Source organism: Nycticebus coucang, chromosome 7, assembly GCF_027406575.1.
Source record: "Nycticebus coucang isolate mNycCou1 chromosome 7, mNycCou1.pri, whole genome shotgun sequence".
Taxonomy (NCBI): domain Eukaryota; kingdom Metazoa; phylum Chordata; class Mammalia; order Primates; family Lorisidae; genus Nycticebus; species Nycticebus coucang.
In genome coordinates, this window is record NC_069786.1 from 129,205,071 (window position 1) to 129,229,693 (window position 24,623).

General features: G+C 43.8%; 1 protein-coding gene across 11 annotated transcripts in view; it reads left to right on the forward strand.

The window, feature by feature from the left end:
• DIS3L2 (DIS3 like 3'-5' exoribonuclease 2) overlaps window positions 1-24,623 on the forward strand; it is a 408,739-nt gene that overhangs the window by 314,149 nt on the left and 69,967 nt on the right. For all 11 annotated transcript variants that reach the window (XR_008381333.1, XR_008381334.1, XM_053598150.1 and 8 more), the window contains one exon: window positions 14,596-14,829. Coding sequence is in view for 9 of the 11 variants with exons in the window: in XM_053598150.1 (XP_053454125.1) it covers window positions 14,596-14,829 (234 nt within the window). In the remaining 2 variants the exon portion in view is untranslated. The remainder of the gene's footprint in view (window positions 1-14,595; window positions 14,830-24,623) is intronic.

Consider the following 24,623-nt stretch of genomic DNA (forward strand, 5'->3'; position numbering starts at 1 on the left):
GGCGATGGGAAATCTTTCTCCAAGGAAACTGAGTAGTGAATAAAAAGACTTAAGGATACTAACCTTGAGGTCTTCCCAACCAGCAACTCAGCTGTGTCCCCCTACAGTAAAGTTTACAGACAATAAACTCCACCATCTCAGTCAGAGCTTTTTAGGATTTCACCTGCATGTGTGAAGAGACAACCAAAAGGAAAGTCTCTAATAAGAAATAGGAAGACAGAGTAAACAGGACAAAAGCAACTAGAACAAAGCACACTAACAAGGTAAAAGAGACTATCATTTATATCTTTAAGATATCATTTATATATTTAGAGAATTTTTTAAAGAGAGAGCATCTATATCACAAAATCTAGATACTTTAAAAAACATTTGGAAGAAAAAAAAGCTTTTGGGAATTAAAAACAAAATAGAAGAAATGAAAAGTTTAAGATCCTGTTGGAAGGTAAAGTTGAAGAGTTGTCCCAGAAAGAGAAAAGGTAAGAAAATTAGAAGACCAGTGCAATGCAGGATATCGGATATCTGTTCAATGAGGATTCTAGGAAGAGTGACCAAGAAAACAAAGGGGAAGAAATCAATCAACAAAATAATTCTGGGAAATGCTGTATTGCTAGAGGGTATGACTTTCCAGATTGAAAGAGTTCACTGCCTAGCACAGTGGTGAAGACACATCATGTCCAAGACACATCATCATAAAATTTTGGAATACTAGGGGCAAAGAAAAGATCTTTATGTTTCTAGGAAGGGAGAAATAAATCACATACAGTAGATCAGAAATCAGAATAACTTCAGACTTTTGTACTCCAGCTCTAGAAGCTAGATGACAGTGAAACAAAACTTTCTAATTTCTGAAAGACCATGATTGCCATGCTAAAATTCTGTACTCAGTTGAGCTGTCAGTAAAATATGAGGGAAGGAAAGGGCATCTTCAGACATACAGAGGGTCTCAAAAAAAAAAAAAATGCAGCTTTCAAACACCCTTTCTTAGGAAGCTGGCAGAGAATGTTTCACCCAAATGAAGGAGGAGCAAATCAAGAAAGAGGAAGACATGGTTCCCAGGAAACAAATAATCCCACACAGGAAAGAAGTAAAGGAATCACCTAGATCAGCGATTGCCAAACTTTTCTTGCAAAGAACCAGATAGTAAACATTTCAGGCTTTATAGGCCCCACAATCTCTGTAGTGAGTAAAGAATACATAAACCAGATTGTTACATGTACTTCTGTATTCATTCTGTTAGAATGAGTTTTTTGGGCTGAAGTATAAGAAGAAAGCCCCAATTTTAGATACTTAGTTGGAAAAGAAAGGAGCACTGTAATAACTTTTTCAGATAATCGTGGGTAGTTATCTTTGTGCTACACCAAAATTTAATAAATTATTTCTCAAAAGTTAATTGCAATCTAGAGTCTGAAATCATACCTTCTGTGAACTGAATTTTTGTCTTCCCCAAATTCATATATTGAAGCCCTAACCTGCCCAATATGACCGCATTTAGCAATAGAGCCTATACGAAGATATTAAAGGTTAAATGAAGTCATAAGGATGGGGCCCTGATCCAGTAAGATTAGTGTCCTTAGAAGAAGCGTACTTGCTCTCTCTTCCATCCCCAATCTCCATGTGAGGACACAGCAAGAAAGGGGTTCTACAAACCAAGAAGAGAGCCTTCAGGGAGAACCAAATTATCTTGAATTTGGCTCAATTTCTAGCTTCAGAACTATGAGAAATAAATTTCTGTTGTTTAAGCCACCCAATCTGTGGTATTTGGTTATGGCAGCCCTAGCAAACTACATCCGTTGATTTTTTTTTTTTTAATATAGGTTACATAAAAATTCATTGGTTCGTCTTCAACTTTAAATGGCTCTTTTGTCCATGTATGACCTCTTAACATTAGAAAATGTCATTTAGAAAATAGTAACTTATTATGCTGATCTTCTACATTTGGATACATTTCATTATAATAATGTCAAAAAATCACATTTGTTAATGTCATTGCATTATCATATTATCAGAGAAGTCTTTAAGTATTAGGAAACCATCAGGCTCATATGTCAGAGGGTTCCCAAAATTTTAATTTTTATGAAAGCTTGAATATTGTCATTGGCAACAAAAGTCATTTTTCTTGAAGTGCCAAATATTTGTGTCTAAATAACTATAGTTTTTGTGTCAGTTGTTCTTTTAAGTATCCCAAATAAAAGTGTCATCTCCCAGATTCAGGTACTATGGAGATTTTTTGATGCTAACGTATTTTAACAAACATAAGGTCATTTCACTAATATATATTTCAATTTTTCATTTTAAAAATTTTAGATATTTTGTTATATAACCATAATGCCATTAACATACCTAACAATAGATACCAGTACTTTGCTGTCATCCAAAACCCAGTCCATAATACAGTCCTCTATTTCTCCAGTTGATTTGTCTGAATTCTATTAAAACAAGATAAACACATTGCATTTGTTTTTTATGGTTCCTAAATATCTGGTTAAAAGTTTCTTCTTAATATGTAAGAGGCAACACTATCTGAAATACATAGAAGGAATTGTGGGGACAGTGTGCCAGCAATCATATTTTGGTGGGGGTGGGAACATGCATGGAGAAAAAAATGAATGGAAAAAGACCAGAAGGAAATGAAACAGAATGCCAGCAGTGGTTGTATTTGGGTAGCAAGACCATGAGTAATTTCTTCTACTTTTTTGTATTTTCTAATGTTTTTTGAAAACATGTGTAACTTTTGTATTCTTATAAATGCTTATTTTTGTGAAAGTTTAAATAGAAAATAAAAGCCCATGGAAGAAAACTAACTCGAGTTAACAGAGAAGAATGTTGAGTCTGAATTATGCCTGCTAGGGTTAGACCCAAGAAAAAAAGCCACCTGATCTAAGGAGCTTCTAAAATATGAGGGTCATAAAAGAAGCACTAGAAAGTGGCGGACTCTGCAACTCAGGTGACCCTTTGGGTTTCTGTTGGAAGCAGTGTCTGGAGCCCAGATCTCCGGCATGAGGGGCTGGAGAGCAAGTGTGAAGTAGGTGCCTGGTCCAGGAGGGGCGCTAGGCCTCAGCACAGACCAAGCCATATAGGAAGTATGAGGGTTTGTGGAGCAAGGCCCACTAACCACACTCCTTGTGCTGTGGTTATCCAGACAGCCTCCCCAGACCAAGGGACCACATGAGAAGTAGACCTGGTCGATTGGTCTGGGAAAAGTATCTCTTACCCACAGTCAAGATGCATGAAATGAGAGGTCAGATTTCAGACTCTCATCCAAGGAAATGAGGCTTGTTCAAGACTCTGGCAAGGAAAGCCTGAGTTAAGCAAGGGGTAGGGGGACAAATTAGGAACCAGGAGGGGCTGTGGGTAGTGGTGGCTTCTCTTGGTATAAGGACTTGGCCTTGGCAGGGGCTAGAGCCAGGTACAATAGTATCGTGCCACTGCTGCTACTGCCACGTGGCTGCCAGTCTCACCTGGAGCTGACATGGAGAAAGCTTCATGTCGTACTTTCCTTAGTCTGCCACAGTGTCTCATTTCTGCAGCAGTCACGATCAGCTATAGAAAGGTTATTCTAACATTTTTAACACCCATCAGATTTTTTTTTTAACACCTACAATAAAATCCTGGACATCTATGCATTTATTAAGCCCAGGGGCCAGATTTTTAAGTCAATAAACACTGAAGAATCCATGTTTAGCATATTTCTTATATTTTGGTGTATGAGCATTGTCTTTTTTCTTTTCTTTTCTTTTCTTTTTTTTTTTTTTGTTGCCCTTGGTAGAATGCCGTGGCATCATAGCTCACAGCAACCTCCAGCTCTTGGGCTTAAGCGAGTCTCTTGCCTCAGCCTCCCAAGTAGCTGGGACTACAGGTGCCCACCACAATGCCCAGCTATTTTTTTGTTGCAGTTGTCATTGTGTAGCTGGCCCGGGCTGGGTTTGAACCCTCCACCCTAGGTGTATGTGGCTGGCTCCATAACCACTGTGCTACGGGTGCCGAGCTGAGCATTGTTCTTTAATATAGACATTTATGATTGTATATTGTCACAGGGAGAACTCACACAACTAAATCTTGTGTTTTGTCTGATGTAATTTGGTATCACAAAATCTACTCTGCCTGTGTCAGTCCCATGGCCTTGTTATTTCCTGAACACCTCTGGTGCACTTGTCTCACTGGAACTTAGAAATGTAAGGTTCTATATGCCAAAGCCCACTCATGAGAGATATCTTAGTTATACTTCTGTAAAAATGCCAGTATTAGTTAGAAAGGTCATATGTGATGAATCTGATTTGGTAACTAAGTCCTTAGACCTGAGAACCTTAGAAGAGGCTCACTATTCCTCAGTGATCCTTAATGTGCATCTGCAACTTCTCTGCCGTTAGGACCTGAGTATACTCCAGAAGTTGCCCATGTCAGCATTTACTCAGACTGGAAGCCACGAGGTCATTCTTGACTTTAGTCTTTCTCTTGCCTTGTACCCAGTCTGCCAGTAAATCATCCCTTGCCTTGTAAATACCTCCAGAATTGCTCCCTTCCTTGTCACCTGGGTCCAAGCTTCCCTCTTTCACCTCGATGAGTACAGTGGCCTCCCAGCTGACTCCAGCTTCTGCTCCTGCCCCACAGCATCTTCTCTTCACAATGATCCTTCTAAGTCTTAAATCAGGTCTTTTTTTCTCTATCAAAAATTCTCTAATCTCTCATTCAGAATAAAAATGAAAAAAGTCTTCACAGTGGGCTTTTCTCCTCCTGTTCTTTGTCTTCTCTACTAGAAATGCCTGGACTCGTGTGTCTGCCTAGGACTAGACTCCCTTCCCACTTCTTGTAGCATTGCTGCTTGTGGGGGAGATGCTCGCTTTTCTTGAGTAACTGAGCTCTTTGCTGTGCTACAGCCCGCATCACCAGATCCTGCAACCTGACCTCAGATTGAGCTTGCATTTCCCCACCTGCCATCTTCTTAACATCGTTTAGGCCTCTGTTTGTCCCTTATTGGTTCTCAGGAAATCTTTCCCTCCCTGCCTAGCACACCCCATTCTGAGAGCAGGACATGTTAGGAGATCTATGGTGCATGCCAGGGTAGGCTGTCTCTCTGCAGCTGAGCCTTCAGTGCTATTTGAGAACCCTTTTATTTATTGCTAATGTAGATGTTCCAGACCTTTAATCTCGGGGCCCATCCTTCAGCTTTGCCGCCTTCTCTTCTTTTCTTCAAGACTCATAATTCTTCTAGATGACTTTCATTTCTTAGAAACTAGAGACCCAGTCAGCTTGGTCTGCCTAAGTCACATCAAAATTTCTCTCTGCCTTGCCACTTCCTCTCTTCGTGCAGTAAAAATTCTCCTCTTCCACCTGAATTAAGCCCTGTATTCTCTAGATTTTTTAAGAGCATCGGCATCTACCAAGCCACTTGAACTTGAAGCCTCTAGCTTGCTTCACATCTGCGACATGCAGGCAATTCCACGTGCTAACAGTTCTACCTTTGAGAGGTAGAATCAATATTCTCTTTTCTGTTACCACAGTCCCTGCCTCGGGTCAAGTCCTTGGCTGTCTTCTCCTGGCACATTGGGACAGACTTCACAGCCTCTCTCCTGTTTGCTCAGTGGTATTAGACGATGTCGTAGAAGCTGAACCTTTCTTCTTAATTTGTTGTTCAGCTTCCTCTGACAGCAGGTCATGATTAGCTGTGGAAGTCCAGTCTCTGGAGCAGAATGTGCAAAGACCTCTACCAGCCCATCACCACTGGATGGCCATTTGCCACTGAGGGGTTATTCGGCCTGATGTGAGAGAGTTGCCACACTTGTGAGACTTGGCTTTTGCTTCTTCCTCTTCTTTGAATATCCTTTCCTCAGCTCTGCCAGTGAGAATCTTAGAGATCTAGCTGAAATGTCACTTCTTTCATTAAACCATTAGTCATTTATTCACTTGGTAAATAGTCATTGTATATTTACTGTGTTCAGGCACGATACAAGATATGTAAGATACAGAGATTAAATATGTACCCGAACAGAAACAATAGTTTTCTCCTGATGGTGGATTTACAGATTTTTTATTATTATTATTATTATTATTATTTTATTGTTGGGGATTCATTGAGGGTACAATAAGCCAGGTTACACTGATTGCAATTGTTAGGTAAAGTCCCTCTTGCAATCATGTCTTGCCCCCATAAAGTGTGACACACACCAAGGCCCCACCCCCCTCCCTCCTTCCCTCTTTCTGCTCCCCCCCCATAACCTTAATTGTCATTAATTGTCCTCATATCAAAATTGAGTACATAGGATTCATGCTTCTCCATTCTTGTGATGCTTTACTAAGAATAACAGATTTTTTTCTTCTTTTTCACACTTGTATTTTTGAAGTTTTCTACAATAAATGCATATTACCGTTGTAATAAGAGAAAAGTAAAAATTATTTTGAGATTTTTTTTTCCTGCTTTTTTAAACAGATGACAGAGACAGGGTGTGTTTGTAGGCTGAGTGGGAAAAGGCAAATCGTCAAAGGAGACATTGACGATGAGGAAGAAGAAGAAGGAGCAGATTTGGGGAGCTGGTCAAGAAGGTAGTCGGAGGCTCAGGGGAGAGCTCAGCTCCCAGGAGGAGGCCCCAGGTCCCCGGCCCTGGAGGGAGTGAAGGTGGAAGGGCACCTACCACAATCTGTGTAGGGAGCAGGCTGGCTGATAGAGAGGGTTCTCACGCAGGAGAGCCCCTCCTCCCTGGCATCATCGGTTTTCCCACCTTTCCTGCACAAGTCTGTTGTCCTGCTAGATTGTAAGGTCCTTGTAACCAGAGCCCATTGCTAATTTTTTAATCTCCCCCAAATAACATTCTGCCATGCGCCCCCAAAGATGCTTACATATGATTTCATCCAGTGCTCTGCATGTCTTTTTCATTAATTCTTACCAGTTGAGTCTGCTTAGTTAGAACGGTGGCCCCTTGGCAAGCATTTTCATTATCAGCAGTCTGCTCATCACCAAGCGTGTCCAGGGGTGCATTGGGCCTTTTGCAGCTGCAGCTCTGGCTGCATCCCTGTCTGGATCCCCATGGCTTAGCACCCTCCCCCCACGGCCTCTAGAATTTCAGGCAACGCTCTACCCTGGAATCCTATGGCACTTGCAAAGTAAAATGCCGTGCTCTTCCTGGGTCATCACAGTGTCTGCAGTAAGCTCCTAGAGCTGAGGCTCATGGGTAGTGTCACCTAACCTTTGTCTCAGTTAATGTGTTTGGGTTCCATCCCTGGATGCCATAGTGGCAACCTTGTCCAAGCAACTCCCAGTGAAAGATGACAACTTCAGATGGAGTGATTCTGAGAATAATAGAAAAGCTCCCAGAATACCCACCCTTAATCATTACCAAAGGCAGAGTAGAATTATTTTGTTTCAGGCCTTCAGTGACAACCCTGGGACAAGGAAGCCTTGAGAAAAACTCTATGTTCTCCGTCACTGTGTCCCACATAACTGGACCAGACAATTAGATGGCTTACCTAAGGTCCTTCCAAGGTAACAGCTAAACTAAATTGTGAGCACAGATTTTGCTGTGAATCATTGTGATTGGAATAAGAATCCAAGGTAAAATATTTTCAAGAAATGAAACAAGCTGTTTATCATTTATAAGACTGTCATTCAAAGAGCTAAGCATTATTTTTAATTAGCTTTCCTCCTGCAATTTGATGTTATTAATAGTGGGTTTGACGGGCGGCGCCTGTGGCTCAAGGTGTAGGGCACTGGTCCCATATGCCAAAGGTGGCGGGTTCAAACCCAGCCCCGGCCAAAAAAAAAAAAAACCACAAAAAAAAAAAAAAAATAGTGGGTTTGATTTAAATCTAAAGATGTGGGCCCACCCTGAGTTCAGTAAACAACAGAATAGGTCACTGTGCCTGGCATCTTTAAAACAAACCCAAGCCACCATTTTGAGATGGCTTAGCACAGTCCTGCTGAGAGATCAGCCTGAGTTAATCCACGTCTCAACCCCATACTCAGCCATTTCTCCCCCAGGATTTCTTTCCTTTCTTCCTCCCTGCCCCCACCTCCAACAGCCTTCCCAAGGCCTTAAGACCACACAGCCAGTCCAGGAGGTGGCTGTGACCTTTTAAGATTTCTCTTGCCCTCCCCCACCACTGCCATACCCCTGTCCACTGGGAAAGGGAACACTTTCAAGGCCTACTCAGAGCTTGGGCTGCATTCACCACTGTCCCTGTTCCAGGAAGGGAATTCTTATCCCCCAACCACATTCAGGGCTTCCAGGCTCTCCATACATCTCCTGCCATTTTCTGAGTTTAGTGTGAGAGGCAAACACTTGGGGAAGTTTCCTCTGCTTCCTTCTTCTTAGGCTTCGAAGTTCAGGCAGCTGCCTGCAGGTCAGGATGGGCAGGGGCCTGATCATAGCTTTGGAGACCAGTGGATGGCAGGTGGCCTCGGAGTGCAGAGGAGCAGAAGCCTATAGAGTTAGGCTTTTCTTTTTTCTCTACAAATCTTATAGAAAATTCTAGCACAGAAACAAACTGACTTATAAATTAAACTAGGCAGGCAATGCACACATCTGGGGAATGGACACTATTAAAACCTTGCCTCAAATTATACAAAAATAATGCATGTAACAATTATATTCCCATGACATTTTGATATTAAAAAATGAAACAAAGTTTAAAAATAAATAAAACAGGAGGCAGACTTGCTGCCCTCTGCTGTCCCTGAGCCCTCCTGGCCAAGGTCACTGGTGGGCCCTGCCTGCTTCCCTCCCGAGACCCCACACTGCCTCGAAACCCCTCTGCACACTGCCACCCAGAAGGGAGACAGCATCCTGCTAGGTTGCTGATGGTGCTTCAGTCCTGATATTTACTGCTTCACCTTACTGTGGGCTTTTCTCTTCATTTATAAGAAGAAACCGGGCGGCGCCTGTAGCTCAGTCGGTAAGGCGCCGGCCCCATATACCGAGGGTGGTGGGTTCAAACCCGGCCCCGGCCAAACTGCAACCAAAAAATAGCCGGGCGTTGTGGCGGGCGCCTGTAGTCTCAGCTACTCGGGAGGCTGAGGCAAGAGAATCGCTTAAGCCCAGGAGTTGGAGGTTGCTGTGAGCTGTGTGAGGCCACGGCACTCTACCGAGGGCCATAAAGTGAGACTCTGTCTCTACAAAAAAAAAAAAAAAAAGAAGAAACCAAGGCCTCGCTCAGTTATAATAGGCCCAGTGCGAGGGCCCCCTGCTTACTCCTTCGCCCCCTACCATCCCTGCCCATGGTTGTTACAAGGGCCCACCTGAGTGAGCTGGCTTCCTTTCCATCGCAGAAATGACCTGCCTCTCTGTGCTCTCTTCCAGTCCCTTCTGTCTCTGCCCAGGTCCTTTTCAGATGCTTTCTTCTCCTCCTCTGACTTGACTCATGGACGTGCCAGCCCCCCAAGCATAATTGCCCTGTGTTGGTAGTTGTGAGAAGCCATTGCAACCTACTTCACCCCCGACCCCTGCTCTCAGCCACTCCAGACAACCTGGTTTTGTTCCACTCAGAAAAATGTTTCTTTCTTTCTAATATATTTTTATTAAGAACAAAACATTTTTACATACAGAACTGCTGCAAAAGTGATTTTGTGCCTAATTATTTAAAATTCGAAGTTGACCGCATTAGTAGTTGTTTGAACCAGAGATGTCTAAATGAGGCACTGACATTTTTCAAAGGATAAATTTTTAAATACATTTAAATTGAACTGAATAATTTTCAAGAGATGTGCTGTCCTCACACCTTTGTATCTATTAAATATAGGAAGGTGATACGTATTTGAGATATGCTTCATCATTTGTCTCTCTTTTAAAAAGAGAGACCAGCTTTTGCTGAAATAAAAATAACAGATTTTAATCTAAATCTTTAGACCTGAATCTGGTCTTGGCTGCCACTTAAGTGACTTTGTGTGACTTTGACAAATCCCTGGCCTATTTTCTCAACTGTAAAATGGGCTGAACAATGCACTCCTCCCAGATGTGCTGAGGAGAGCTTAGGAGGTAGCGGTTTCCAGAATACAATACTAACAGTGTTATTTGCGTACTACTTTCGGTCTTACTTGGTACAGTAGGTAGGTCTTGTAATACGATGCCTTTACAGATTTTATGAGCTCCTTTTTAACCAGGCACTTTCCTAAAATGTGCCTGCAGCAGGTATTGGCACTGTGTTTAATCTGACATTCTAAACAGTGGCATTCTAGAATGTGTGCAGGAAACTTGCTTGCCTACAGAAGGGAGTGACCCAAATTCTTTGCTTAAGCAAAGGAAAGGGGAAGGACTTGATCTCTTTCTGAAGGGTTTTGTTTATGAATCTCCACGTGGCATTTTTCCTTTTTTCCATAAAAAACTCTGTCCTTTTGTCTTCTGCCACTGGCCTTGGTTATGGACTGGGTGTTGATATGAATACAGTTTCCAAATTGAAAATTAATGAGGTGTTCCATCCAGAGAGGCTTGCTGTCCATACTGCAAGGCTGGCTCCTCCTGGGACCCCCTCCATTTGGATCTTTGCTTTCCTGCTACCTGTCTCTGTCAGGAAGTGACAGGCATCCTTTCTTTTCTGCTGGCCTTTCCCAGAAGACGCTTTCAGGCCTGGTTTTCCTGGCCTAAGAATTTTTTTAGTATAGCTATCAGATGTGACTTCCAGAGGCACTGGATTGTGTTTGACAGGGTAAGTTCTGCTGCCAGAGTCCTCCGTCACTGGGCAGAAAGATCCTGATGGCTCTTCAGGCTTCTACCTTAGCCCTTTGCACGTTTAAAAAGAAGGTTGAGACAGACACTCTGGGGTGCAGGCATAAGGGGAGAGGGCTAATATGAGGTGAAGGGGCTAACAGAAAAATATCGTCAGCACTGAAGTCTCAGATTTGGTGTTGTTCATATGTGCTACTCAGGGATATCAGTCTTGACTGTAAGGAAACAAAGAAGCAGAGGTGCCCATTAGGGAAAAAAAAAAATGGCTCAAACTAATCAATAGTTTCTGCCAGTGTGGGCTGTAGCAGGCTTGAGGAGGGGTATGCTTCCGATTGCCATGAGTTACAGATAATCCATTCTAAGAACGTGTCAGGATTACAGGTGGCCCTGGTCAGGTCTCAGCAATCAGATGACCAAGAGTGAACAACAAAGATGTGTTTAGAACCAGGTACCATGGGCTAGTGAGTAGAAAGGTGGCTAGGAACCTTGTGGAATGTGTGCTAAATTTCGTGCATAAATATTTTAGACAGGAGAGCCTGGTGCATTCAGTAGATTCTTAAAGCAGTTTTTGACACACCCGTTTATATGAAAACAGATGCCCCATCAGGGTGCCGTCTGGCCAGGGAAAAAGGACACAGACCCCAGGGGGCCACATGTCCTGTGGCCTGGATGCTGGAGGGAATCCGCCAGGCCACTTGCAAAGTGTGTGGAAGAGGGAGTGGAATAGAGTAGAAACTGACATTGCGTGAGCCGGAGGCAGGCCATCCAGCACGCTGTGGACACACAGCAGGAGGGGAGACTGGGTTTGGAATGAAATGGAGAAAAGGAAACAAACTAAATCTCCAGAGGAAAACTTTGAGACCACAAGAATGAGTAGGTCATGGCCCTGTCATTCTAGAGGAGGCAAGGCTGGAACAGCTCCACTCAGGAACGTGGATGTGCGAGGAGGGCAACCTAGGCTGAACCTGGAAGCGGCTCTTCTGGAGACCTGCACCGGGCACTACCCACTGCGACCGTTGGCTGGCATCTGGCACTGGTCTCACCCTTGCCTTGCCAGCAGCACACACAATGCCTCCTGAGAGCCAAATTCAAGACCCACTTGCCACAATGGAAGTCTTCAATGGAAGACTCACATTATTTGAATACCATGTATTTTTGGATAGCAGTAGTTCTTGTACTAATCTGGAAAACATAGTTTCAGGATTTTTTAAAAGAAAAACTAAAGTCGTATGTTGAAGATTCAAGACTGTTTGTAAGACTCTTTACACTGAATCTCACACATGCACAAAGTGAGAGATTGCCACCATTTTCTCCTGTACCTCAGGGCTGTCATGTTTTAAGAGTATTAATTCTTCCTCTAAGGGAGGGTGAGGATACCAAAGAGGTGTCTGTAGCCCCGAGGATAGTTGTGCCCCACAGAGGCTTTGTGGTATGGACAGCTCCTTTCTCCATGGCACCTATGGACCCTTCAGATGGCCTTTTGGAGGGAAAAGGGGAAAACATGCGCTCACAGGTTGTGCACAGAATGGTTTGGCTGGTGAAGAGCAAGGCAAGAGGGATGTGTGCGAGTCCAAGCTGAAAGTTCTTCCACTGATGGACGTTCCCTCCCTGTGCCTGCTTGGGGGGTCACACTTCATGGTGCTTATTCAGAGCATTCCCACTTTCTTCAGGCCCATGGACCCCACCCAGCCTCCTTTGTCCCCTGCTTCATGCTTGGCTACCTAGACTGGGGGTGTCTGACGTGAGTGCTTTCAGCTGACCCTCCCTGCCGGGTGCCTGGCCTCCCCCTCTCCTGGGAGCCCTTTGTTCTTGTGTGTCTTCCATCTTCCTCTGTAGCCTCTGGTGCTTCTGCTGGTCCATGCGGATACCACACAGTCCTCTGTCCTGCTTACTCCACAGCTTTCCTTCCCAGCCATCCCTGCAGCATCTGCTGCTGGCCTCCACCTGTCCTTAACCCAACTCTTCCCAGGGCTTTTTATGTCATGATACACATAGCTCTTGAGTGGTTAGTGGCATGTGGGGCATGTGCACAAGGCTGTCCGGAGAGCGAGAGGAATCCTCACCATAGATCTCTGTCATTCATTTGCAGCACATGCCTTAAGTCTTTGCATTTTCCTCTCCCCTCTGCCATATATTTTCTCCCAAACAGCCTCCCTAACAGCTGTATTTGCTTTTCTTTAGTAAGCAGTTTTTAAAAAAAACAAAAACTCAAGGCTGGTGAGTGAGCAAGTGCTGCATGCACAGACTCGTTCTTTGTTCTCATCCTCCTTGACACCCCGGTGGCAGTGGACGTACACTTGTAGGCTCTGGGAATGGGCTGCCTGAGTTCCTGGCTTTGCCAGTCTCTAGCGGTGTAGCCTTAGGCAAGTTACTTAATCTCTCTGTGCTAACTTCCTAGCCAGGAGGAAGGATAGGCAGATTCCCACCTCACAGGGGCAATGTGAGAGCAGGTGGTTGCTATCTGGAAACATTAAGTGTCCGTCCCACAGTGAGTGCTGTCTGACTGCCTCTCTCTGCCTTTGACCCCTTTCTTAAAGTTGTTTTCTGCTGCTTTTCCTGACACTGGCCACCCCTGGTTTTTCTCTTGTGTCTGAACTTTCTTGTTTTCCTTGTTTTTATTCTCTGGCTTCTCTGTTCTTGCTCCCTAGGATGGAGGAGGTGTTAGACCTCACAGCCTCAACTCCTTCACTTGCTCTTTCTTTCTTGGACCCTGTGCTGGATGGTGCCAGCTCTCTACCCAGACCAGCATAACCCCAGCCCCAGATGCCTTCTAGACAGCCTCATCTGTCTGCATCTTTCTCTGTACCTCAGACTCAGGAGTCCCGCAGACATTTTAATATTTGTTTTATTTTTGTTTCAAAAGTAAGAAAGGCTTATTATAGAAAATACCAAAAACTTAATAGACTAAAATACAACCCGACAGTGATCCTCCCACTACCACTAAACTTGAGCATATCTCTTTCAAGCCTAGTGGTTCTCAGCCTGGGTCTGATTTCCCCGGCGGACAATGCCTAAAGATGTTAGAGATGTTTTCAGTTGTTGCTTTGAGGGCGGGGAGAGAGATGCTGCTAGCGGGTGGAGGCCAGGGATTCTGCTAAACATTTTATAATACACGGTACAGCCCCCCGCAGCAAGAACTCATTCAGCCCAGTAGTGCTGAGGTTGAGAAATTCTTTTTTTTTTTTTTTTTTTTTTTGTCGAGGCAGAGTTCTACCCTATGCCCTGAGCAGAGGGCAGTGGCGTCAGCTGTGGGCACCCTGCTGCCTCAGCCTCCGGGGCCGCTGGGATTACAGGCACTCGCCGCTGCGCCCGGCTGGGTTTTTCCATTTTTTTTTTTCACGAGTTGGGGTCTCACTCTCGCTCAGACAAGCCTCGAACTCCTGAGCTCAAGCAATCCTCCCGCCTCAGCCTCCCGCAGTGCTGGGATTACAGGCGTGAGCCACTGCGCCCAGCTGAGAAATTCTTTTCTACACTTTTGTCTCTATATATGTGTCCCAAGTAGAACAAGCTGGAACTGTTTTTCGTCTCCACCTGTGTTCCCTATTTCCATCTCCCTCTCCCTTACCCTACATCTGACCTGTTACCACATCTTTAGGAGCTAACCCCTCTTCTCTCCCCCAGTGTTGACACTGATGACCACTTCCCAAACTAATGAAAAGGCCTACAACAGGCCCTTCACCCCACGTCTCTTGCTTGGTGCCACCTGTGTACTTAGGAAATGCCCATAGACCTTCTACTGCCTATTGAATTAATTCCATGCCCGGTGGGACTAAGCTTCCTGAGGGCAGCAGCTTCCATATCTGATTCAGCTGTGTCCCTAGAACCTGACACCAAGCACAAAGTCTGTGTTAATAAATCCTTGTTGAATGTTTCTGGATGAATGATTGAATGAAGACAACTCTGAAAAAGTTTGTCCTCATGATTCCCTCACAATCTGTCTTTGCAGATCCTTGATGAATGGTTTGGTCGGACCGTCATCCGCTCCTGCACGAAACTGAGCTATGAGCATGCACAGAGCATGATTGAAAGCCCAACTGAGAGAATCCCTGAGAAGGAGCTGCCCCGCATTTCTCCAGAGCACAGCAGCGAGGAGGTACACCAGGCTATCTTGAACCTCCACGAGATTGCAAAGCAGTTACGTCAACAGCGCTTCGTGGATGGCGCACTGCGTTTGGATCAGGTCAGCATATATTTTTTTCAGTGCAACCAGTGATCCCAGTGTAGGTGAGAAGCAGCATGGAAGCCTTGGGTTCTTCCTTCCTCTCCTTGCCCCAGTCACTCCCCTAAAACAGTGTTCTCTGAGGCCAGTAGCAACTAACTCTCACCCACCATCCAAACTCCACAGGCACATGAGTTTTAATGACATGAGCCAAGGCACAAGGGTGGAGTCTGTGGGGGCAAAGGACTCTGTGACCAAAACCCCCATCTACTCTGCCCTTGTGAGGCTATGTCTAGTGTGTGATCCTCACCTCAGGTTTTTACCTCAAGTCCATTTTAATGGAGACGAGAATAGAAAACATGGAAATTTAGGAGGCAGCAAGCCAGGATCTGATCCTGAGGCTTAAAAAAGTATTTTTTCTTATCCCTCATTTTCCAAAAAGAGTTATTTGTTTACAAATTCCAGATTAATATCTAAAGAAGCAGAGAAATGAGGAGACTGTAGAATGTTGGCTGCTAAAGAACACATTGACCTGGGTTGGTGTCAATTGACTGTCAAATTCACAGCCATGCCAGCAGGCCTCTGGGACTTAGGCAGCTGTCATTTAAACCGGTTGACTTTCCATGTTTGAGAGTTGGTAGCTGTTAAGATCCAGGACTTCTTTTTCCATTGCTTGTCGGTACATTACAGAGTGGAGCCTGTGTTTCCTGTGTTGGAATTTTTTTTTCTCTTTCATCTATATTTTTTACCCAAGCTCTCCTTCCCTGTCCTAGGAAGTCTCCATTTCTGAAAAATGAGGTGGGCAGCAGTGCAGCTGGGATTGGCTGATGTAGCTGTTTGTCAGACTGTAGGCTCAGCTGGCCTCATGGAGACTTCTTTCTGCAAGACTTTCAGCTGGGAGAAAGCTGCAAGGCCTTCTTTTAAAGGGTTCTCTGAAGTTCTGAATGCTTCTTAGCAAGCATCACATGTAGGTGCTGCCCTGGGCCCAGGAATGATCTGTCTTGCCTGTGCTAGACAGAGTCAGGGCAGCTTTTGGAGCTCTCCCACTCTGCCTTCCCTGACCTGGGCTCAGACAGCCTAAGCAGGCCTTTCTGTGTGAGGATGCTGATGGGGAAACAGGAGATACAGTGTACTCTGAAGAAGACAGTAGGGGTGGCAGAGGAGGAACTAAAGGCATTAGAGATTACAGAATATCTCCTTGCCTTCCTTCAAGGAAAGCACTTGTGGAGGTGTACATATACCCTACTTCTTACTCACCAATAGCCACCTCATTGCCAAGTCCAAGGTTGCTTTACTGTTCTTGCTTCCTAGACATCTGTCCTGCACTGGGCTCTTTGCAGCCCACGTCCTGTTTCTATGTTTCTCATTGTACATCTGTAATAAGATCCTTCTGGCTCCCTAAGCATAAGCCTCTTCCTCTGCTCACTGCTTCGGGGTTAACATTCCCTGGAATCTAGCCTACCTTCCCTCTTTCTCTGTCCACACTCCCAGCCTGAAAAATTCTGCTACTCTTGAGATTTTAACTACTAACTGGATGCTAATGAGCCCAAACCTCCCTCCCCAGCTGCAGTCCAGCCCCACAGTCATCTCGGCCAGTGCTCATCCTTCTTCCGCAAAGCACAGTAGCCAGGCCTGTGCATACCACACAGGCTTTCTAACACCCCCTTCTCCTTCTGTTGCCACCAGGGGAATGTGTGTGTTCCCAAACCTGCCTGTACTAGTTGTACATATTGTTATAATTATGCGGTTTAAGTTTTAAGTAAACTGATCAAATACAAGCATAAAAAAGAGAGTTCTTATTTTTGTAATAGACAAGTTAAATGTTAACCTCGATAAGGGTAAGTCTTCAATTATTCAGTTGTTTAAGTTTCACATCTGTAAAAAACAGAAAAATCATAAAATCCAGAAAGTGTCCTGTAGTCAAGTTGCCTTATAAACAAGTTCTCATTCTCTTTTAAAGGAACACAAATGATAAATTATAGACAGTGAATTGAGTGTAGTTTATTCAGAAAAGACTATGTAGAAATCCAATTAGCATAATACTTTTTTAAAAAGTCTTAACATGAAAAAAATTAGTGAATGAATGTACATGTATATAAGTTAGAACAAAATGTCTAGTTATATATGTATCTCTTCCTTTTTTTTTTTTTGAGACAGTGTCTCAAGCTGTCATCCTGAGTAGAGTGCCATGGCGTCATCATAACTCACAACAACCTCCAACTGTTGAGCTCAAGCGATTCTCTTGCCTCAGTTTTTTTTTTTTTTGGCCGGGGCTGGATTTAAACCCACCACCTCAGTATGTGGGGCCAGTTCCTACTCCTTTGAGCCACAGGCACCACCCTTTTTTTTTTTTCTATTTTTGGTAGAGATGGGGTCTCAATTTTTGCTTAGGCTGGTCTCAAACTCATGAGCTCAGACAATCCACCCACCTCGGCCTCCCAGAGTACTAGGATTACAGGTGTGAGCCACCGTGCCCAGCCCATGTAGCTCTTCTTTATGGTTCCCTTCTTTTCCCAACTTCTAGAATAACTAACCAACTGTTGTTGAAGCACATTAGCTAAGAGACTTTCTCTTGCGGCATTTTAGAGACCTTCCCACCCATCGGTTTGTTGTAAAGTTCAATAAGATTAACTATGAAATACTCTAAAAAGTATAAAAGACTGTTAGGAGATCCCAACTCATTTTAAGAGAGAGGGTATGGTGGTTAAGACAGAAGCATGATCGCAGATTATTGGTAGATAATGATTTGCATGTCTTAGAATCCAGATTTTATTATAGAAAATGACTTTGGATATCCTTGTTGGCTCCCTCAGTTTATAAATTAAGAAGCTGACGCTCCTAGAGGTTAAATGACTTGCTGATTTGCAAGAAATCCAAATAGCTCTTTGTTCACTTTTTCCCCATTTACACCATGCTGACTTAAGAGAGAAAAAAATTTTCCTTTTAAGAGGAAAAAAAAAAACGCCCTAAAAAGTCCTAATTAGGTTCCAGTTAATTAAGGTTTGAAAATAATAGATCTGTGTCCTTGGAGTTGATTCCTTGGTTCCCCAGAAAACAAGTCTGTGGACCCCAGCCTTTGAAAGAGGAGTACATCAATCTTCTGCAGCAAAGGACACTGGTGTGATCTTTTATAAATCAGCTAAATGGTCCTATTCAGAAGTCACTGCATTTGTTCTCCTGTCCCGACCGCCTGCTTTCGCCCTCTCAAAAATCCATTTTTCCTTGGTGCGTGTTGAGTAACCTGCTGCTTGGAGTTGTTCTCTGATGCTTACTTTGCCTCAGTTCACTATGTCTCTGTTTTTGATGGCAGCCCTGAGAAAAATATGTCCTTTTACCCTAGCCTCAACTAAGATCAGCCTGTGAGAGAGGACACCATCCATATCATACATTATGCCCTTGGACTCAGAATAAGTCTCCTGAACCAGAAGTGTCACCTTTCCAAGAAGTCCGTTTTTCACCATGACCTTCAGGATGCCTGAGGGTAGAGGATGTGGCTCTAGTGTTCGGTCAGGGACTCGCTGGTTCAGAAGCCATAAACTCAGAAATGCAGAGCTGCTTGACCACTGGTGTTTATAGTCATCTACTGGGGTTGGAGCTGCTGCGCCATGTCTGTGATAGAGATCCTAGCCCAAGACCTCATAGCTGCCTAGGCTAGTGCCAGTCCTGGGGGCCACCTGCTAGCAACCTGGTCTGATTACCTGTGACTACTATCATATTATCAGCAAGTTCTTTCAATACTGTGATGGGGAACTGATTGGGGAGCATGGCCTTCGACGTAGGATTACCTGCTCCAAATGTCTCTTACCTAGAGCTTGGACTCACTTCTAAAGAGATTGAAATGACTCCTTTGTTCACTGCTCAAAAAGCAATTGCAGGCATCAAAATGCTTTTTGGTTAGATGGTTTGAATAATATCTTTTCTGGTGGTTTCTTCCCATCTCCATGTTTTCTGCCATATTAATTCTGGTACTTAAAATAGATGTTTGTTTTATTTTATTTATGTGTATTTATAACATATGTCCTACTTAATAAGAAGTTCCCATAACTGGGGTGTTTGTAGTAAAAGTAATCATAATGGTTTATAATCAAGTCCAAATCTTGAGCTGTGGGAGGGGGGAACCATGGGAAGCCCTCACTCCCTGCTTCATTCTTACTCGATGACACCGGCCCAGCTAGCAGGCTTTGGCATGGGGGCCACACAGTTCCCTGGCTCTTTTGTTTACTCAGACACAAAGTCTGCTCTCGCTACCTTCCCATCTAGGAAAGAAGATAAGACTGACTATGATGTGAAGACAAGGCCTCAGGCTCCTTTTCAAGTTCTCTGTCTTAGCCATTGCCTTCAGAAAGGACACCAACGGAAGTTAACATGCTAGAAGAGCCCCAACACAAACGTGTGAGGACTGTTGCTTAATTTCAAGAAACTATATGTACTGCCTTTGGGGGCACAGTTTCCGGTCTCTTCCTTTTCTGTCAGGTGGTGGTACTGAGAGACAGGCCACTCTGTGTGAGAGCTTCTGTGTAAAACAGGGATAAGGTCTGCTGTCCCCTGGCAGGGCGGCCCAGCAGGGGCTGGAGGTGGTAAGCAGTTCTTCCTGAGTCACTGACATTCCGAGTCAGAGGCTGTTGGAAGAAAACCTGCTATTGCCATCTTCTTAGGAAAATTCCCTTGTAGGAGCTGTACTCAGTTCACAGCTGCATCTTGTAGGAATCCCACTTGGCACAATTTTGAAGCCCAAACAGCAGGCCATTTCTTTGAGTGGACTTGATTATAACGATAACCCTATTAATGGAAATTGTTTTTAAATACCCTTGGACCTGAGCTGCTGTGGAATGCTGTCATATATGACCTTGACCTAGTCCAGCCTTTAAATCAGGGATTGGCAAACTTTTTCCCTAAAGGGCCAGATAGTAAATAGTTTAGGCCTCATGGGCCATGAAGTCTCCGTGTCTGCTTCTCTGCTGTTGTGTGTGAAAACAACCAGCAATGCTTTAAATGAATGAATATGGCTTTGTTCCAATAAAACTTTAAGACTCTCATTTAATTTCCATGTCACAAAATATTATTCTTCCTTTGATTATTTTTTAACCATATAGGTATGTGAAAACCGTTCTTAGCTCAGGGTCAAACAAAAGCAGGTTTGCTGATCCCTGCTCACAAGGCAGCAGGCAGTTCAGCCCTATTACCCAGTGAGTTTTAGCAGCTCATCATCACAGGGGAGCCATGCTGGGTAATGGAGAACAGTTTTGCTAGGTTAGCTCTCCGGATGGCTTCATGCAATTAAGTAAATTATTCTTTTGGTTAGTACAATGCTTAGCTGGTCCAGTTGGAGGCTGGAAGTCAAGGACTGAATCAGTTCAGCACTAATTAGCCTGCAGCAAAAGAGTAGGGCTTTTCATTTCCCACCTCTGCAGGCTCTGCAGCCTCCTCTAGGTCAAGTCTCCATTCCACCAAGTCCCACTCGCCCTCGAGCTTGCAGAGGTGCTGGCTCTGCCTCTGAGAGGCACCCTGGAGATGAGAACTGCTCATGACAAAACATGGCTCTAAGGCAACTGCACAGCATTTCCTCCACCCTGCCCACAGTGCTCAACACAGTAGCTTGTTTTGTTTCTTCTCTCCAGTATAGTTGCTTTTAGGAAATGAGCCTTCCAGCTCTGCTATTTAACTTTTATACAAAATGTTTGGTGCAAGGTGAGAAGGATGGGCACATTTGTCCCGTGTGACTCTTCCTTGGCCTTATTATTTATGTCGTCACCTAAATACATGAGTAAGCTATTGTTCAAGTGATTTTCTTGGTCATAGAGCTCTTCATTCAGTGTGTCTTCAAAATGTGTTTCTTGGGTCCTATGTGTGTGCTAGGTGCTAGAAATATAAAATGGAAGGAATAAGACTCAGTCCTAGTTATTTAGGAAGTTTATAGTGTAATGAAGGAGCCAGAAGGCCACACAGAAAATGGGAAGTGCTGTGATCGAGCTCTGCCCGAGTACAGTGAGATTGTGTTGGAGGGGACCAGCCCAGTCTCCGGAGCTCAGGGGAGATTGCTCAGCAGAGGCAGTCAGCGTGCACTGGGTCACCTAAAACACTCCAGCTAGCCAGGTAAAGGCATGCCAGTGTGGGCATGGAAGGGGCAGGAGATGCCAGATTATTCCAGAACCTGTGCATAGGGTACAGAGAGACAGACAGCTAGAGAAAGAGGCAAAGGCTAGACCTTGAAGTCTACAGGAATGGGCTGAGGCAGCCATGGAATGATTTTAAATAAAGAAGTGACATGATTGAAATAAAATAAAGGAAAAGAGACAAGATGAGGACCTAACCTGAGGCAGGGACCATGGGGTGAGAGAAAATTATAGATCCAAGAGAGGAAAGGAAATTGGCAAGCCTGTGACAAACTCTCGAGATCAGATGTGGAAGGGAGAGGCAGGGATTGGGGGTTGGGAGTCAGGAGTCCAGTGTAGATACATAGGCTGGTGCAGAACCAAGTACTGACTAGGAATGACCATGGGGAGAGATTGAGAAGAAAGGTGATGACTTCCGTTCTTAGTCAGGTACCTCTGATCCCTCTTCCTTTAGAAAGGAAGCTTTACATCAGATTATGAAAGTAATATATTCTCATGTTAGAAGATTTAGAAAATATAAGAGTACAAAGAAGAAATCTCTGTTTTGTTTTGTTTTATTTATTTTTAAGACAGAGTCTCACTCTGTTGCCCTGGGTAGAGTGCCATGGCCTCATAAGCTCACAGCAACCTCAAATCCCTGGGCTAAAATGATCCTTTTGCTCCACCCTTCCAAGTAGCTGGGATTACAGGTGTCCATCACCACACCCAGCTAGTTTGTCTATTTTTAGTAGAATCGCATCTCACTCTTTCTCAGGCTGGTCTCAAACTCCTGAATTCAAGCATTCCTCCTGCCTCAGCCTCCCAGAGTGCTAGGATTATAGTTGTGAACCACTGCCCCGACCAAAAGAAGAAATCTTAATCACATAGTCCCATAACCCAGAAATAACCACTGCTCATATTTTGATATATTATAATTCCTTGTGGATTTCCCCCTTACCACTCTGTGGCAGGAGGAAAGGGTAATTAGTATAGCATATGTATGATTTTTATATTCTTACTCTTTGATATTATATAATGAGTGTTTTCCTGTGTCATTAAAAAAATCTTCTAAAACATTATAATGTTAAGAGTATGTTTATTCTATCTTATAAATATACTCTTAAACATTTAACCATGCCCCAATTTTCAATATCTAGATTCTGATTTTTAGCAGTACAAATAACAGTGCCATGGCCATCTGTGTTATAAATTGTTGACCCAATCATTGATTATTTCCTTAGGACAATTTAGAACTATGATGATAGGGTCACTGATATGGACATGTTTAAGAAACTTGAAACATATTGCCAAATTTCCTTCTGGAGAGGTCCCAGTTTACACTCTCTCAGAAGAATGGGACTCAGGATACCTAGGATGGAAACATCATCTGTCAGGAGTTCTCTGCCTACATGGTGTATGTGAGGCAAACACTGCACTCGCACACATGGTCTCTCCCCCTCTTCTGCCCTCTCTCCCCCTTTTTTCTCTCCCTCCTCCCCCTCTCAAGGCAGCTCCTAAAAAATCCCCAGAGATTGTTGTCTTCTATTATTCCTTCATCTTTCATATTTTGTTTACTGTCATGAGCTCTTCCATACAAAGAGTTCAGTGTATTACACCATAGACTCTTCCCATTGCATTGATTATTATTAAAGTATTTATAAGGATCCTAAAATTTTAAATGACGGAAAGAAGTGTTGAAAGCATTAAACTCATGGTGACATAGAGACTGGGATGTGACCACTGCCCCAAACTAAAGTCCCTTCCTCTCATTAGAATCCTTAAAGAAGCCCATTGTGTTTGAAATGTTGCTGAGAACTATTGGTGCAGTCTCAGATCCCAGAGAGCCTTTGTAACTTCACTGGTCTTTTCTGTAGCTGTTGCCTCCTGTGTATAATAGCTCTCAGGCATTGTTTGAGTTAGACTTAGATGAATAATTATAAGGAAATCCAGTAGAATTAAGACCAAAGAAAACAGAGTTGCTCCATATAATCTGTGCCCAGGTAAGAATTGCTACACTTCTCTTCAGGGTAAAGGCAAATAGTGCAGCAAGGCTTCTGCTAGAAGCGCAGAGCTTCCATTTAAATGTTCTCAAATCAGTGAGGCTTGGAGAATGTTTATTAGTCAGCTAGATTTTCCCTTTTTTCCTACCTACCAATTTTATAATAATCATATTAGCAAAGTTTCATTTAAATTTATTTATCTCATTTATGAAATAAATCCAGAGCAAGAATCTGTGCCCTCTTGAGCTATTCAGCACCCACACTATCTAGGATGGCCTTTGTGGAAGACAGTGGGGAGGAGGGAGCAGCAGGAATAGGGAACAAATTGCATTACTGGGCTTTTGGGAGAGTGTGAGAGCACTGTCATGGGGTGCCGGAATCTTTGAAAGAGCAAGAGAAAGAAACAAATATTGATTTCTTTATTACGCTTTGATTTCATATGACATCAAGGAAAACAATTCATATTGATGGATCCCAAGGCATGGACAAGAGACAAACTTGAGGGCCAGGCGCAGTGGTTCACACCTATAATCCTGGCACTCTGGGAGGCCGAGGTGGAAGGATCCCTTGAGCTTGGGAGTTAGAGGCCAGAAACCAGACTGAGCAAGAGCAAGACCCTGTCCTAGAAAAGAAAAAATTAGCCAGGTGTTGTGGCAGATGCCTATAGTCCCAGCTACTCAGGAGACTGAGGCGAGAGGATCACTTGAGCCCAGGAGTTTGAGGTTATACTGAGCTGTGATGACAACACTGCACTCTACCCAGGGTGACAGACTGAGACTCCATCTCAAAAAAAAAAAAAAAAGAGAGAGAGAGGCAAGCTTGAAAACATGACCTAGTTATACATAATTTTGAATACTGAATACATAATTTTGAATAACGTGACCTAGTTATACATAATTTTGGCTGTATACTAATTACAGCCACTTACATGAGCTGATCACTGTTTGTGGCTTGTTAAAAAATATACATAAAAACTAATGTATATTATTACATGTCAGATTAACTCTAGTGGGCAGCTTGTCATTATAACCCTGAACTCTTCATATGCTTGCCTTCCTGTGGGCAAATCACATAGTCATTTACTCATAATTTTCAAAAATTAGAAGGAATATGGGAATATCCTGGAAGTTGTTAAAAATACTGACTCAGATATAATCTCTGGACCCTGGCTGGAGGGGCACTTCCTGAGTTCTGTCCCATCACAAATGCTGCTCACAGTTGTGTGAAGGAGCCAGAGGCAGCAAAAGACAAACTGCCCCTGAAATTGCTTCATCAGTTTGAGGAGAGAAGTGGAGGAACTGTGTACTAGCATGGAGTTACTTGAGACAGTTTTGGGAGAGTCCCAACCCTGCTGGTTCTTGGGTGGGATTGGATGACAGAAGGAAGGCTGCAACCCTCATTGTGACAAGTGAGAGAGCTGAAAGGCACAGAGTGCTCTGTGACAGAGATTTGTCCTATCACACTCCTCCCTGAGTTCTAAACCCACTGAAAAAAACTAGTCCTGTGTTTTAGGCTGAGCTCACAATACTCTATTACTGGTACGGTTTGGAGTAGGGAGGGCAGCTTGAGTGGGTTCCAGCATTTGGAACAGCCTGGAATTGATTAGTATAAAAAGAAACTTTGATGGGAGTGATCATTGAGAATGGACGGTAGCCCCAGAGAGGGAGCTGTGCACTGTGTGTGCCAGGCCGGGCATTCTTGGGATGGCCCTGTCAGCACACCA